Consider the following 17,366-nt stretch of genomic DNA (forward strand, 5'->3'; position numbering starts at 1 on the left):
TAATTAAACCACTTAATTAAGTGCCACATTGTCAGTAGGTAAAGATGGAGCAGACTTAATTATTTAACACAATGACATAGAAGAAAAAAATCCCTTTAAAAGCGTGACACCTCCTAGGTGGGCAGGAGCCCACTCAGCCCTGCTGTGCCACCCCACAATGCCACCAGCCCAGCCAGTGTTCCCAGCAGCCTGATGGGACCAAGGCCTTTGGGAGCTGATTTGGGTTTCTCCAGAAAGGAGACATCCAAAATTTCCAGTGACCTCACAGTCCCACCCCTGCCCGGCAAGCTCCTAGTGGGGTCAACCCCCACCTTCTCGCTGTCTCTCCACTCCCCCAGATCGCCCCCAGATGTGGATCATTAACCCTGGAGCACAGGGGGGGTCATCCTGACCCCACTGAATCAATGAGCAGGGCCCAGCTGCCTCCCCAAGGTCAGGTCTCTGCTGTCACACACTGGCAGAGGCTGCTGGAGGACACCCTCCCTGTCCCTGGGCCCTGTGGAGCAGGGCTTGGCTTCACCCACCACCTACTTTGTCTCATTTCAATCTTCCTTTTAAAACTTCTCTGGCCAAACACTCCTGTCTGCAGGGGTGATGTAACCTGAGTGACTCCCAGGCTGGCATTCTGGGGGTAAGATTAATGGCAATGTCCTTGTCAATAAATCCATAAAGCCCCCAAACCCGGTGATGAACGTGCAGAAGGTAAAGGCAATGGTTAATATCTTCCAAATAGGCCCCAGAGCCTTTGAGTGCAGGGGAAGAGGAAAGCACTAGTGACCCTTGTTAATCTTTTTATTGGTTCCAGCAGCTATTGGCACCTTTTGCTGGCCAGGAATTTGCAAGTCTTTGGGGAGCAATGATTTCACAGTCGGGGTCTCTTTGAGGGAGAAAAAAAAATCCCTTTGCTCCTAAAATGGGACCATTCTTCCAAATGAAAATTGACATTTTGGTTTGAACTTCATGACCTCCAGTAATCACACTAATGGCCTTGGCTGGCTGGCTGGGAGGGAGCTGGCTGTGGCCAGGACTGATGGGGACCTGTATGGATTGCTGGAAATGGGCCTGGAGATGAGGATGGGAGAGGCTGCTAACACTGGGCTCTAACTGGCCAAGGCACTGCAGGTGATTTCTGACCTGCTCCAGAGACTTTTAACTGCATCAGGTTTGATCAAAGGTATTGGCAGGGCAGTCACTGAGTGCTCTGAGCCATCCATCCACCCGCCCACACACCCTGTGTCCATCCATCCATGCCGAGCTCCTAAAGCCAAGGAGCACCCTTGGAGCTGTCAGATCAGCAGGAGTGGGGGGAGCTGGGGCAGCTCACGTGCTTCCCACAGCTCCCAGCCTTTCTTGGATGCTGCTGCTGAGCCTCTTGGACCAGCAGCACTGGAGAGGGGCTCCCTGCCAGCCCAGCTGTGGACACTGGTGTCCAGGAACAGCACGAGGATAATGGTTCCCACCACCATGGTATTGCCAGGGCAAAGCTGGAGGCAGGTTCCCCTTGGTCTCCTCTCCTCTTTCTTCCTCACTGACTTCTTCAAGCAAATGCACTTTTCATGAACTGTTAATGGAAGGACAATTTTTTAGTCAAAAGAGCTTCTCCCTGCAGTGGTCTGTAAAAGTGAAGGGGGAAGAAATACAATGCACCAGAGGCAGGATATAAACCCTGAACAGCCCCAGCCAGGTCACAGTAACTTCCAGGCTGGAAGCTGAGTTAATATTTCTCAGCACTTCCCAATTCCCTCCCTGCTGGGTGTCACAGATATTTTTTTCTACATTATTTTCAGTCCTTTGGTGTGTTTCCGCTATGAACATGGGAGGGTCTTGTCTTCTCCCTGCTGTTTGTTCTTCAGTGATGAATTTAGAAAACTCACGTGAGCAACTCTCTCTCACAGATGATTTTTAAGTGGTATTGAGTAAATATAAAAGGAGTTGTTGCTGTCCAGAGGTGTTCACAGTGTGCCTTGGGCCAGCTGCTCTGACTTTCCTGAGGGATGGATGCAATCCTAGGGCAGTTCAGGTGGATCTGACACACCTTATGTGGCATCTCTGCTCCTCCAGCATGGCTGAGACTGGCAAAGTTGAGATCTGGCATCAGATAGAAATTCTTGGACCATCCAGATGGAAATCCCTGTGGATGACACACTGTTGTTATCCACCTACACCATACAGGAATTGGCTGTAGCTAAGAATGCAAGAGGGTCCTTTTAGTTTATTTTTTTTTAATACCTCATTTAGTAGGTTAATATTCCATGTTATTTTAGGCTGCTTGCTCTATACATCTGCCACCCAAGCCCGTACAGATGTTTTAGGATTCTTTAATCCTGACAAAGGACTTAGCGTTAAGGAAAAATGGGTTACATAAAGATCCTTATCTCCTTAAGAAATAAAGCATGTTTTGGGCATATTGTGTGCAAAACAAGACTAAAATAGAGACAGAACATTCTGGGGCCACTTACCAGATGTCCAGGTTGGAAGATGTGGGTCTGGTTTGCCTGCAGTTCTCCCGCCTGGCTCTTGGATCGGTGCTGCTGAGGGAAGAGGGGGGGAATGTTCTGCAGGAGGCAGAACTACCAGCTCTGGTGTGGCACAGGGGAATTATTGAGCTCGTAGGACTTCCCACTAACAGCAGCCTCCCGGGTTAGATGGCAGGAGTTTTGCTTGGGAGAGGACTTTTCCTGGGACACCAGCTCAGACTGATTTCCAACAGCAGGAAAGGTGCCCCCAAGTTAAACTCCTCTCCCAGCCCGGAGCTGCTGGAGTTTCCAGGCTGATGTCCAGTATTTCACCCCATAAAATTGACACAGTTCTCACATTTTTGTGACTCAGTGATTGATCCAGCCCGTGAAAATTACGAAAAGGAGTCACAGTCCTCTGGGGTCTGAGGCAGAATATCAAAAGAGCACAGGCTCCTGCTGCCTTAATTAAAACTTAGTTTAATTAAAAACCTTGAGAGCTTTATTAGACTGGGTAATTGATTTAATTTTCTTGTGGAATTCTATTACAAAACACTTCCAGCATGTTGGCTTTGGAATACTGGCTCCAGAACCATCCTTCCCTCTAAACAGCACCTTTTCCCGCTCCGAGGGGCAAACCACGAGCTCCGTGGCCAGGCAGATCCCGGAGCCTCACGGGACATTCCCTGGCAGTGAGGGGCTGAGGGCTGGTCCTGGCTGGAATAGCAGCCTCAAAGCTCTGTCCCTTGTCCCGTGAAGTCTCTCCTTTGTGCCACCCAGAGGGGCTGGCACTTGGCTTTCCCAAATTCCCTTTTTTTCCTCCCAGCTCTGCTCTTCACTTGCTGCCTCAGACTAAAGTAGTGGCTCAGTTCAGGAACCAGTTGCCACATTTCCCCCAGCCCTGGCTGCATCTCTGTGCCAGAAAGGGTTGGCAGGGGGAAGAGCTCTGGGAATTGCCCCAACTCCACCTCCCCAGCCAGCTGGCAGTGGATACTCTGGAGAGATGCTGGGTGTTAAAGCCTTTCTGACCAGGACACAGGGAATCAAACAGTAAAATAAGAATAATAAAAAAAACCCAAACCCTGCCAACACACAATGATTGTCTGATCTATATTTATTTCATAACATCCAGAATTAATAGGATACGGGAGTTAAAGCAACCATGGCAACTGAATGCAGAAAGGGCTGTCCTTGTAAATAAATGAATTCATAAATAACTCACAAGTGCTGATATAAAAAGTCATGGGAATCTAATGCAATGCTAATGCAATTCAAGCCTTCCCTTTTTTCCAGGCAGAATTAGAATATTGGGAGCGCCTGGCTTTGCTCCGTGCTACAAGTGTCATTCTTAAGATAATAGAACTTGCTAATTGTACCAGGAGCCAGGCTGTGATTGATGAGGGCTTTGGGTTTTTGTCTCCTTCATGTTCTTCCTTGCAAAATGTTGCACCAGTAAGTTACAGGCTGGAAGTGAATTCCAGAAAGTTAGGGAGCAAGGAGCAGGATTCACCCTGCTCTGCTCCCTGGGCAGGGAACTGCAGGGACACTCCAGCAAAATATGATTGTTTGGTGACCTGAAGTGTAGCATTTTTGGGAGCAATGTTCTCAGCTCTTATTCCTGTGCTTCCTGAATGATGAATATCAGTTTTATTGATGGAGGGGCAACTTTGCCACAGAGATCCACATTTCCCCAGTTCAGAGGAAATTATAAGGACAGGGAAGTGCTGTGATTTACACCAAAAACTTTATTTCCCTGCAACGATTTCCCCCAGTTTGAAAAGACACGGCTATTAAACGTTGAAATAGTTGAAGATAGTTTTGTCTTATAAATCCTTTGTTCCTTTTTTCTTGATCATTTTTATTGATACGAATTTTGCTGCTGTTTTGATGCTGGAAAGTAATTTTCTCCTTTGCACTACCCAGTCTAAGCATAATCCATGTCAAAAAGATTCTGAGCTGGTTTTGAGCACCAGAAGTTTCTTTCAAATTGTCGGCAAAGTATTTTTCTCAATTGAAGCCAAACTATTGTCAGACCCCTTGGGCTGCCAGTGCCAATTCCCTTGGGAACAGAGGGACACAGTTCCTCTTAGCAAAAGGGACACAGGGTGCAGTTTGTCCCCCAAAAGCAGAGGTGGAGATGGCTCAGGGTCACGGATGATGCAGAGGGTTCCCCCTGAGGGTCCTTCCCGCAGGTACTGCATTCCCACCCCGCATCTTGGATACATCAGGAGGGACAGGACAGGCACCCACCACCTTGGACCGAGGCAAGGGGTTCACAGCGCTGAATTCAAAGCTTCCAATGCTGTGGAGCTGCTTTTCCCCGTCCCGCTGCTCCCTCCCGGCTGCGGCGCAGCAGCCGCAGCATCCCTGGGGCAGGAGCACCGCCACGTGGGATGCGGCCGCAGGCACAGCCCCGCGCTCGCCCACGCCGTGGGGACCCTCGGGGGCTGCCCACGCCACCGGGACCCTCGGGGGCTGCCGGGGATCAGAGCTGACCCTCGCAATGTGCTGTCCCAGATGGGAAGGGCTACGCGAGGGTTTGGAGTGGGGAGGGAGGCTCACCTGCTCCACCCGGCTAGTTTCAAAAAATAATAGTAATAATTAAAAAAGAACTCGACACTAATTTACCTTAAAATGTTCTTGACATATTTTGAGCACCCCACCAAAAAGCACCCGGTATTTTGGATTCCTGGCCCAGTGGACCCCTTAGTGCTGACAGCCACAGCTAATTCCAGCACGCGGACGCTCGGCACTGACTGATGCTCTGGAATAATGCCTAGGAAATATGGGAAAACTCGGCTTTCTATTGATCCCACTGAGCTGCTGTCCCTAAATTTGACACTCAGCCACTGCCTGGGGTAGATGGTCCCAGTGATTCACACTGGAGGGACAGGGGAGCTTGGGCACAAACACTTTTCCCAAGTGAAGGTTTGTTTCCACTCCCCCTTGCCACTCTCCATCTTTCCTGAGCACCTGCCCTTTCCTTGGATGCAGGTGCTGGATAACTGAGGCTTAAGCAATGGAGAAGGAATGGAAGGAGAGGTGGATGAGGTGAAAGTTCAAATCTGCCTGGGTATCTCAGTGCTGTTTGTGGTTTTTCCTCATCATCTGTTATTCTCCAGGAAATTGCTGGAGAAGGAAGGAATGGGATCTGCTCTGTGTTCCCTCACTGAAGAGCTCAATCTGAGTATTCCCATTTTTCCCAGTGTGGGGCTCCCAGGGTGGTTATTTGCCTTTGGCTGCTGGGGGTGCTGCTCTTTATCTGCAGAGCCTTGGAGTGCTCCTGTTGCACGAGGGGCTGTGGAACTCCCTGTCTCAAAGCCTGTCTGCTCCAAGTGCTGGTGTGGGGCTGAGCACCCTCCTGGGGGTTCAAATACCTCGGAAAATAGGGATGGGGGCACTAGAAATGCCAGAGACAAGACTTGGCCCAGCTCTGCTGCTGACCCAGGGGCAGGTTGCTGTGGCTAAAGTGCCCCCCAGAGCAGGTAGATCTTGTCCACACAGGAGGATCCTCATGGATCCACAGAATGAGCTTAAGAGGACCCGTCTGATACAATCTGAGATATAGTGTTAATGAATGGAAAACCAGGGAACTAAGATTCCCAGGGGAAAGATGTCACTTTGCCCTGAAATAGCACCCTTTGAGAAGCACTTGGCAGAGCCAGAGGAGCTGGGAGGCTTCATGATCCTGCCCACCAAGGCAGGGATGGATTGGGTCTGTTTTACTGCCTCGTGCTTACATTAGACCCAGCCTACAAAGGAACAGATGGCAGAGATGACACTTCTCCTCGAGAGTTTTCTGCATAATAGGCAGTTTCTGACATCAGCCAGATCGGGACTCGCCAACATGATGCAGCAACAAGCCTTGGCAGGAGTTCTGTCCCTGGCAAAGCACCCGAATCTATTTTCATTTGTTTTAGAGACAGTTACTCACTCACCATATGTGTGCAGCTGGCTCCTGCTCCAGCCCCTGGAGGTTCAGCAGGAATCTTTCCATGACTCCAGCACCTTTAAAATAACTGCCTTCCCATTCTCCAGAGGTGAGGGAATGGCTGGGCTAAGTGAGGCTCTGTCTTTTGGGGTAAAGTGTCCCCGTATAGGACAACACACATTTTTTTATGAACATCAAGCTTTTGTGGGTTCACTGGGATCCAAACCACACTGGCATTGGACTTTCTCTTTCTGTCCTGATCCCTGGAGCGGGGAGGGAGCAGTTTTCAGGGCAGAGCCCTCCAGCCCCTCGAGCACCCCCCAGGCTTGCCTGGTTTTCAGTGCAGTGAGGGCTGGCAGCAGATTATTATGCCCCAAAGCATGTTGATGTGTCACGTAGCTGGAATACATCAAACATTACTGTCTCACCAAGCCTCACACCAATCATTTATTTCTTTAGAAACTGCAGACTGCTCTGGTTTTATATTTCGCCAGTCACCTGTAAAATATATATCCATAAAAATATTACAGGAGGCAGGATTCCTGCAGGGACACGGAAACAACTCCGAGCTCTGCAGCCCGACCATCTGTGCTGGCACCTCGTGTGTGCCTGGCACTGCCGCTCCCCAGCTTTGCAGGGTTTGGTGTTCTCTGCATCAGAAGTGCTGCAGAACTAGGAATTAGTTTCACTTTCTGCTACATATATTTTTATTTGATTAGTCTAATAGGCTGCATTATTATTTACCACATGCAAATCTCCCCGAGCTGATTAGAGCCGACGTTTCGGCTGCGAGACGGGGTCTGGAAAGGAGTGATGAGGAAAAATTATTTCATAAGCTTTTGCACTTTAGATCAATTACATTTAAAATTTAAGGGCCAAACTCCATCCTAAATCTCCTTTAAGGAAAAGGAAAGGACGAATTCCTTAATTTGTTATATTTCTGGCTCAGCAGAACCCAGAGGAGTTTGCACGAGGTGCCGTTGGTTTCGAGTGGTGTTTTTTGATACGACAGGAGGGCAGCAGTGAATGCTTGAAAAATACCATGTCAACACATTTATGATCTTTAAACCCCTAAGAATTGTGTCTGTTTATATGGCTACAGAATTGCTGTGGAATTACTTGTTTCTGGGTCACCCAAGGAAACTTGTTGGCTGTTTTTCTGGATGCGCTTTTCAGCACACTGGTTTTTATTTACTGATTTCTACTGGGGACCAAATAATGCTGGGTGCCAGACATTTAGCAAGCACAATCCCCATTTGAAATAAAAAGCGACCAAAATGGTCAGTTAGCCTATGGAAAGTATATTTTGCAGTGAGAGAGAAAAAGAGAGAGGAGGAGAGTGCTGCAATGAGTTCATTCCCGCAGCAGCTACATGGACATTGTTATTTTTTGTAAAACAGGTGGAGAAAGGTTAAAGACCAAATAAGGGTCTTATTTTCTGAGGTCCAGGTATTTTATAGGGTTGAATATACCTTGCAGCCTCCTTCCCACGAACTTGTAAATGAGAAGCTCTCCATAAAACCCTGCTTACGCCTGCAGAAATGCCATGTTTAGCTCTCCACAAGTAATAGTATTGAAAGCTTTTCTAGGCAGGGGTCGGGCCCATTTTATCGTGAGTGCAGATCCATTCAAAGAGCAAAAGGACTGAGCTAAAGGACATCTCAATATTACAGGGTTGTTACTCCAGCTCCAGCCTAAATGACCTGACTGAGGTGAAAGCCGGGCAGCCTGAGGCCGCAGTTCCCAGGAAAAGATCAAATTCACAAAATGATCCAAACTGTGCAGGGAACGTGTCCACAGGTTTGGCTCCTCTGCTCATCTCAGGCTGAAATGAGATGGACTCTGTGGGCTCACACTGAACTCATCCATCCAGACAAGGTCTGTCCTTGACAGGTGTTTGCTGGAAAAAATTCCCCTCCAAACAGGAATAAAAAGATGTTTCCATTATAAAATGATCGTGACGACTCAGCTGCTACTTTTTTGCCCTCAGCCTCGGAGGCATCTCTTGCATCCCTGTCTCAGCACAGCCACCTCAGAGGCCCTTCACGTGCAGCACCACAGCCATTCATCATTACCCAGCCTCCAAATTATTCTAGTGTTGATTAAATTAGTAAATGCAATCACAATCTGAAGCAAGTTAATTGAGAGAATTTATTTGGCCCTGACAGTTTTATGCATGTTTGATTAAGTATTATAAGGTTTGTTTTTGATTTTGCATAATTTAACTTTAAATCCTGCACTGGCGTGGGGGGGAGATCAGCTATTAATGATGGAAATAAACTCTTTTAAGACTCACATATTTATGATTTATTTCTAAATGCAATATCTCCCAGATTTTTTTTTGTTCTGTTGCCAAAGTGACAAATATGTTTCAAGCAATATTTTGAGCCGCTGGGCTCTCGCTATAAATCTTGTGAAATGTGCACAATTCATTAAAAGTTTTGAAAGAAGTACAAGTTAGCATTTATATGGCAACAAGTGACATATAAATGTGTGTGTTTGTCTTCGGAGGGCGCCATAAAACATCCCAGCCCTCGCCGGCCGCTCTGACGGGGACTAATGGCCCGTTCTCGGGGCTGGTGATAAGTTCCACCACAAATCTTCAAAGCTGTCAACACAAAAACTGTTCAATCAACAGGAATATGAGTTGTGTCTTTAGGAAAATTAGCACGGGGAAGAAATACAGCCCCGAGAGCTGTGGGCGGGTCCCCTGCGGGTCCCCTCCTCCGGGAGCTGATCTCCCTGAATGTCAAAGCTCCAATTCATGCCCAGCCCCGAGGACAGGTTGTTGTTTCTGGACGCTCACACGTGTTTCAGCAGCACAGGGGTCAAAATACGACAGGTAGAAAATTAAATAGGGCTGTCCTGATTTTTTGTCATAGAATCATGGAATGGTTTGGGTTGGAAGGGATTTAAAGCTCTTCTCATTCCACCGCCACCTTCCACTAGCCCAGGGTGCTCCAAGCCCTCTCCAACCTGGCCTGGAGTCAGCCTGGAGTCAGTCTCAGCACACACGTGTTTGGGTTGTAGGGTGCCCAGTGGAGCTCCCCGGGTTTTCCTGGAGGACAGGAAAGCCTTTTCCCACCCAAGGGGTTCCTGCAGGACACCAGAACCCCCCTTTGTCACACTTGCATTCAGCAGCATCTCCAAGGCAAAGCTGGAAAGCCAAAGAACCTTCATAAATGTTGTTGCGTGGGCTGAAATTCCCCTCTCTGGGCTGTAGCTCCAATCCCAGGGAATGGCATAGGGAAATAAATGGAATGTGGCTCTCCTGCTTAACTCAGTCACCAAACAGACGGTCCCAGTTCCAGGCGACTGGGAAAACTCTCCAGCTCCACTCCTTCCCTTCTCCCTCACACCAGAAGCTTGGGGGAGGGACACAGAGAAGCCAATTTCCCAGGAGAACACCCCAATGATTGCCTTGCCCAGAATTCCCCCTGGATGTACATCCTGCACCTCAGGCTGTTCCTTGTGTTTCAGGACCAAACTGCTCTGCAGGGCAGGGGAACAGGGAGGCACCAGGACCCCGGGATGTGTTTGGCCTCGTGCCCTGACTCCTGTGCAGGGCAGCAGCTCTGAGCTGTGGCAGATGGCCTGAGTTATTATTATTTAATGTTTTTCCACCGTGGCACTGCCCAGACTGCAAGTGGGGCAGGGAGCCAACGACAGAGTTGTGTATTCTTTCCGTTATGGAAAGTAATTCCTAATTGAATCTGAGGGAGAACAGCAGGGAGGATGTGGTTTGTTGGGGTTTTTGGTCGTTTTTTGTTTGGTTTTCTTTTTTCCCTTCTCTATATATTGTTTTGAATTTTTGTCCACCTGTTTGTTTTTCAGGAACTTTTGGAGATCTTTATGACCTCCCAGGACATCTGGGTCTCCTGCATTTGTGATTTGACCCATCACCACCTTGTCTGGCAGACCACGGCTCTGAGTGCCAGGTCCAGCCTTTCCTTAAACTCCTCCAGGGATGGGGATTCCCCAACCTCCCTGGGCAGCCCTTCCAATGTCTAATCACCCTTTCCAGGAAGAAATTCCTCCTGATGTCCAACCTGACCCTCCCCTGGCACAGCTTGAGGCCGTTTCCTCTCATCCTGTCCCTTGTTCCCTGGGAGCAGAGCCTGATCCCCCTGGCTCCTCCCTCCTGTCAGGGAGTTGCAGAGCCAGCAGGATGGGAGAGTTGGGACTGGGACTCGAGAATCTTCGGGGTGACCTAATTGTGGCCTTCCAGGGCCTGAAGAAGCTACAAGAAAGATGGAGAGGGACTATTTACACGGGCTTTTAGTGACAGGACAAGGGGGAATGGTGTCACATCGAAAGAGGGGAGATTTAGATTAGGTATTGGGAAGAAATTGTTCCTTGTGAGGGTGGGAAAGCCCTGGCACAGGTTGCTCAGAGAAGCTGTGGCTGCCCCACCCCTGGAAGTGCCCAAAGCCAGGCTGGAGCAACCTGGGCTAGTGGGAGGTGTCCCTGCCCATGGCAGGGGATGGGTCTGAATGGTCTTAACGCTTCTTTCCAACCCAAACCAAATCATTCCGTGATTTCTCGGGACAACCCTTCGCTGCCCCTCGGTTGCACACGTTTCCCCCGTGTCCCTCCGCCCCGCTGTGCTCCCCGTTGTGCCCGGGGCTGGGCCCAGGCCCGGCCGTCCCTCTCCCCTCCGTTGCCATGGCAACGCGTCTCCTCCGCTTCCGGCCTCGAGGGGCGGGGTCGCGGCTCGATGACGCAATCCCTACGCGCCGCCGCCGCTGCTCCCCGCGCGCCGCCGCCGGAACCGGAGGCCTCGGGGCCGCCCTCGCACATGCGCAGAGCGCGCGGCCCGCGGCCCGGGCCTCGCTCCGCCCGGGCCCGGCGCGGCCATGGGCACCGCGGTGAGTGCGGGGGCACGGCGGGGACACCGCGGAACGGGGGGGCACGGCGGGGACACCGGGGAGCGAGGGGACGGCCCCGGGGCCGCTCAGAGCGGGCGGCGGGCCCGGGGCCGGCGGCAGGCGGGCACAGCCCGCGGGGCCTTATCCGGGCCCTCCCCGGGGTGGGTCGCGGTGTCCGCGCTGCTCCCGGTGGGTCCCGGTCGCGCCGTTCCCTCCCGAGCGGCCGCGGTTCCCTCGGGATCGCTGGGATGCAGGAGGAGCTGGGTCCGCTCCCCCCGGCGCTCCCTGTTTGGGTGTCATTGCCCCTCACCCCGGGGGGCTCCTCCGGGATCCTCTCGGCTCCTGTGCGGGTCCCTCCTCCCGAAATGTCTCGGCTGGTCCCGCCTGGAATGTCCGGAGGATGCAGAAGAATTCGCGCTGTGTTCCTGCGCCTTTCCCACCTCACGCTCCCTTTCCGGAGGACAGGGAGTGAGAACTCCCCCAGGCGAGCAGTTATCCAGGCTTTTAACGCCCTGATGAGGCCACTCCAAGTGTGCGGTGGAGGACAAGGAGGTGCCTTGAGCTGGAATTCCTGGAGCTGCGGGATGGTGGCCACGAGAGGCCGAGTTGGTTTTCCAGCCTCACAGTGATGTGTTTTAAGACAGAAAGGCCCCCAAAATTATGGGATGGGTGTCCAGCTCTGTTTGTGGGCATCGTGTGCCAACACACAGATTGGGGGATCATGGAATGTTTTGGGTTGAAAGGGACCTTAAAGACCATCCCGTCCCACCCCCTAGCTGGGCAGGGACACCTTCCACTAGCCCAGGTTGCTCCAAGCCCCGTCCAACCTGGCCTTGGACACTTCCAGGGATCCAGGGGCAGCCACAGCTTCTCTGGGCAACCTGTGCCAGGGCCTCCCCACCCTCTGTGACAGGAGAAGATGTCCAGCACAGTTCTTTTTGAGTTTCTCTGTCCTGGCAGTGAATTCCAACCCACTGATTCTTTCCAGCATGAATCAGTCAGCTGGAATCCTTATTTCATTGAGTGTGGGATTCTTTCTAAAGCCTTTATGGGATTAAAAATTCACACTTGAGGAGGGGCCTTGTAATTCTGAGCTTTATAATGAGCAAACTGAAGCTTAACTCTGTCATTTTGTCTTTCAGATCAGCTCCTGTGCAGAGTGTTGTGAGTCTATGAAGCACCTTTGCAGTGTCTGTCGCTCTTCCTAGAAGGTGTCACAGGAAAACTTCACTGTTTTATTACAAGAATTCCGTGGTGTCCTGGCACAGCAGTGGAGTCCAGACCTGCTGAGTGGATGGCAGCACTCTTACAATGTAATAACTCATGAAATTTATTCTGTTTTCACAATATCCCTCTGCTTGTGGCTGTTCCAGTGTTGATATTTGAGTTTATCCCACAGACCTCCCAAAGGCTGGGCACAGGAAATGGGAACAAAATGCTGCCTGTGGCTGTAGCTGTGTCAGAGTTGGCTGGGAAAACTTTGTGTCCTGGTGAAAGAAGTTGCAAAGGAGAGGCTGCATTGTTAAAAACTGAGTGCTCTGGTCCCAGAGTGTGTGATTTTTGACCTGTCTTGCTAATTTAGCCCTGAAATTATCCCTGAAAGCAAACACTGAGCAGCATCACGTGGGCTGTGTGTTGGGTCACGTGCTCCAGGCCCAGAGCTGGGATTTTTGGAGCTGTGTTGGTTCAGTGTCTGAGCGATTTCCTTGTCTTGCAAAATCCACGTTTCTGAGCTGCCTGGTGTTTCCTTCCTGCAGGCAGGAAATATGGCAAGAGGCACCTGAAATTATGAGGGTGTCTTTGGTAGTGGAGAAGAGCCCTAAATTTAGGTTTCCTAAATTCCTTAACTCCTAAATTAACCCCTACTCCTTTTTATTAGCCCCTGGTCCACGTAGAGCCAAGAGATTGCCTCAAATTTCTTTAACAGCAAAAAGGAATTAGGACCTGGGGCTGAGCAGGACAGATCAGAACTGCAATTTCCATTTCCATGGAATGTGAGGCAGGAAGCAGCACAGAGTCTTCCCCAGTGATGGACATTGTGTCAGAGAAGGTTTTTGATATGAAAGCACGATTTCCTGCAGCTCTGTCATTGACTCTGTGATTAATTCTGGTAGTAATGAAGCTAAAAAATTCTGGAAGTAACTTTTAAATTAGTTTTACTTTTAAAAGCAGTTAGGGTTTTGGTTCAACAAAGGAAAGATCTGGGTGTGTGAGGAGCTGGGGAAGTGCCTGTTGTTTTCCAGCATTATCTGATGAGTGCATTGTCATTTCATAATTCCCGGAATTTGGCACGTGGGGAGCCTGGGGTGAAGCAGAGAGCAGCTGAGAGGCTCCTGCTCATCACTCACACAACAACAATGGGCGTGTGGAAGGATGTTAAGATTATAAATCCTAAACACTCCAGAGGATCAAGACATCTCACTTATCTCTGCAGGTCCCAAGGGGAGGAATAAACTGGGGGATGCCTTTGAAAGGCTGCCTGGCCTTGCAGTGACAGGGAGAGCACAGGGCTGGCCTGAGCAGGGGGAGGGACATCCTGTGGGGTGTGAAAAACATGATTGCCTCATTGTTCTTCCAGGGCCCACCATTATTTTCAGTTTGTTTATTTGGTGAAGCTTTGCCAAGTTTGGAAAGGAGCAGAAATCTGGAATTCTCTTGCAAAAGTACTTGGAGAACTCCTTTTTTCTTTCTTTTTTTTTTTTTTTGGCTTTTAAAGGAAATATGATCCAAATGCAAATACATGCTTCAATATTACTACTCTCACATTAATCTCCCTGCTCACAGGACTGGACTGTTGCAGGGTGGCTGTTTGATTAAGAAGGATCTGTGAATTAGGCAGGAGAATTTCAGACCAAAGCTTTGTCCTGGGTAAAGTTTATAACAGGCTGGAATCTGACTTGGAAGCAGAGTTGGAATACACTGAGTTGGAAGGGACCCACAAAGATCATCAAGTCCAACCCTTAACCCTGTACAGGACACCCCAGGGGTCCCACCTTGTGCCTCAGAGGGTGGTCTAATGTTTTCCTGTGTGTGTTTCTGGGAAACAATAAGTAAAGAAGCAAAACCAAAGTTGTTTTAAACTGTAAGTAAAGAAGGAAAGCATTTGTTTTAAACTATAAGTGAAGAAGCAAAACATTTGTTTTAAACTATAAGTGAAGAAGCAAAACATTTGTTTTAAACTATAAGTGAAGAAGCAAAACATTTGTTTTAAACTATAAGTGAAGAAGCAAGACAAAGTTGTTTTAAACTATAAGTGAAGAAGCAAGACAAAGTTGTTTTAAACTATAAGTGAAGAAGCAAGACAAAGTTGTTTTAAACTATAAGTAAAGAAGCAAAGCATTTGTTTTAAGCTATAAGTGAAGAAGCAAAACAAAGTTGTTTTAAGGCAAGAAGTTGAGGTTTGTAAAGCAGTTTTAAGTGTAGAGTCTCTGCTGTGTGGCCTCTCCAGCTGGGGCTGTTAACTGTATTTTCCTTCTCTGCCTTTGAAACAAAGAAATTCTCAGCAAGCCAAGCGAAAATACAAGGTTCTTGTCACATTAGAAGCACAGATAACTTTGGCCTGAAATAATTCTGCATTAATTCCTTATTACCTGCTTAGTGTTAGTATATTGAAGTCTTCAACATTAAAACCTTAAAGGAAAAACGTATCCACGCTAATAGTGAATGTGCCTGATTTAATACAGAATGTGCCTGATTTAATACAGAATGGGCCTGATTTAATACAGAATGGGCCTGATTTAATACAGAATGGGCCTGATTTAATACAGAATGTGCATCATTTAGTACAGAATGTGCCTCATTTATCAGCTTTTTCAGTGTCCAATATTTAACCCCCTCCCCGCAGGTCTGTCCCTCCCTGGAAATCCAGCCAGGAGCTCTCCTCGCCGGGCCGGACGCGTCCCACGCTGAGGGATCCCGTGTGATATGTGGGGCCTGGCTGCCGGGGGAGGTGCCCGATGCCTGTGATCCCCATCCCCCGGCGGGTCCGCTCCTTCCACGGCCCCCACACGACCTGCCTGCACTCGGCCTGCGGCCCCGTGCGCACCACCCACCTGGTGCGCACCAAGTACAACAACTTCGACATCTATCTCAAATCCCGCTGGATGTACGGCTTCATCCGCTTCCTGCTGTACTTCAGCTGCAGCCTCTTCACCTCCATCCTCTGGGTGGCACTCTCGGTCCTCTTCTGCCTCCAGTACCTCGGCATCCGCATCTTCCTGCGCTTCCAGTACAAACTCTCCATCATCCTCCTCCTGCTGGGCCGGAGGCGCGTCGACTTCAGCCTCCTGAATGAACTGCTCATCTACGGCATCCACGTCACCATGCTGCTCGTGGGGGGGCTGGGCTGGTGTTTCATGGTTTTTGTGGATATGTAAATAAAAACCAAGCGCATGTGGGCTCAGCAGGTGGCTTTTCTTGCGCCCCGAGACGTGTCCATAACCCTCTTTTTAATAGTAATTAATTTAAGTTGTCGGCGCTCGTTTTTATCGATAAATTAACATGCTGCTCTCCAGAGTTTGTATCTTTGTGAGGTGCCTTTTGGGTTACCCAAGTGCAACACTTGAACAGGTTTTTGTCTCACTTGAACAGGTTTTAGTCTCTAGAATTTGTATCTTTGTGAGGTGTTTTAGTCTCTAGAATTTGTATCTTTGTGAGGTGCCTTTTGGGTTATCAAAGTGCAACAGTTCAATAGGTGTTTTGGTCTCCAGGAGTTTTATATTTTTGAGGGTCAAGGTGCCATTTGGATCATCCAAGTGCAACACTTGAACAGGTTTTAGTCTCTAGAATTTGTATCTTTCTGAGGTGTTTTAGTCTCTAGAGTTTTTATATTTTTTAGGTGCCATTTGGGTTGTCAAAGTGCAACAGTTCAATAGGTGTTTTGGTCTCTAGGATTTTTATATTTCTGAGGGTGAAGGTGCCATTTGGATCATCCAAGTGCAACACTTGAACAGGTTTTAGTCTCTAGAATTTTTATCTTTTTGAGGTGCCTTTTGGGTTACCCAAGTGCAACATTTGAACAGGTTTTTGTCTCACTTGAACAGGTTTTAGTCTCTAGAATTTGTATCTTTTTAAGATGCCTTTTGGATTATCAAAGTGGAACACTTGAATAGTTGTTTTACTCTTTGCACAGTGCAATGCAAAGAATATAAGTTTCTTTAATATGTTTCTTTTTTTAATTATTTTTCTAATAGTCTCTAGAATTTGTGTCTTTGTCAGGTGCCATTTGGATTATCCAAGTGCAACGCTTGAGTAGTTGTTTTTGCAGAGTGCAGTGCAAAGAATATATTTCTTTAATATAAGTTTATGTTAGGTTTGGTTTTTTTTAATATAAGTTTCTTTCAGTCCATAGGAGCCTGTTTTGCTGCTGTTCCTGTGTTCCTGTGGACAGGAAAAAGGCAGTGATTTATCTGGAACACAGAAGCCAGATAACTTTGCAGCCCTTAATCCATCTTCACCCTTTTCCTAAAAATGTTTCTAAAAATTCCTTGAGTTCCTTAAGGTCTCAGTCATGTAACATTTATCTCTCTTGACTTGTCCTGTACATAGTTTGCATTTTGCATATTCTCTACTAGGAATATGGGGCCAAATTCCATATACTTATATATTCCTATAGAGGGTTTTTTTTTTCTCCTGTTTTATACTGTTGTGTCCACTTTGAGGTGATTATACAGCTTTGAGTGGCTTTGTCCTTTTCAGGCAGTTAGTGCTGAGTAATTGAGTCTTTCCCTAACAGCACAAATCCATGGAAGGGATGGGAGCAGAGCTTGGTATCATGTGCTCCTGAAATTCCCAGTCACGGCAAATCTGTTCTCATTTTGCAGTGATTAAGGGGAACCCATTGCAATGATCCTCAGTGTTTAGATCTTGGCATTTGGTTCTACTTTCCCCTGAATTGATTAGTTCCAGTTTTCTCACAGAGATTCTCCTGTCTCAGGGAGTACAGTGAGGTGAGACTGTCTTACCTGGAGGGATGGAGAGCTGAGTGTGGTCTGAAATGGCAATAATTGTGCCCTGGAATGACACAGATCAGTGAGAGGGGGGTCACTGCAGAGCTTTACCCACAGCTCAAGAAGGGAGTTGAATATTAAGCTCAGCTTTACTGGTCTTTAT

General features: G+C 48.5%; 1 protein-coding gene across 1 annotated transcript; it reads left to right on the forward strand.

The window, feature by feature from the left end:
* The first annotated feature begins 11,152 nt into the window (after nucleotides 1–11,152).
* On the forward strand, nucleotides 11,153–15,657 carry TMEM250 (transmembrane protein 250). Its single transcript, XM_027731726.2, has 3 exons — nucleotides 11,153–11,255; nucleotides 12,398–12,568; nucleotides 15,100–15,657. Exon 3 carries the CDS (start codon nucleotides 15,212–15,214, stop codon nucleotides 15,629–15,631), a length of 420 nt encoding a protein of 139 aa, XP_027587527.1. The 5' UTR covers nucleotides 11,153–11,255; nucleotides 12,398–12,568; nucleotides 15,100–15,211; the 3' UTR covers nucleotides 15,632–15,657.
* Nucleotides 15,658–17,366: the final 1,709 nt, after the last annotated feature.

Source organism: Pipra filicauda, unplaced genomic scaffold (assembly GCF_003945595.2).
Source record: "Pipra filicauda isolate LSUMZ 115617 unplaced genomic scaffold, ASM394559v2 scaffold170_size1570365_pilon, whole genome shotgun sequence".
Taxonomy (NCBI): domain Eukaryota; kingdom Metazoa; phylum Chordata; class Aves; order Passeriformes; family Pipridae; genus Pipra; species Pipra filicauda.

Coding starts and splice junctions, on each gene's coding strand:
- TMEM250 (XM_027731726.2), top strand. CDS start 15,212: ATGCCTGTGATCCCCATCCCCCGGCGGGTCCGCTCCTTCCACGGCCCC.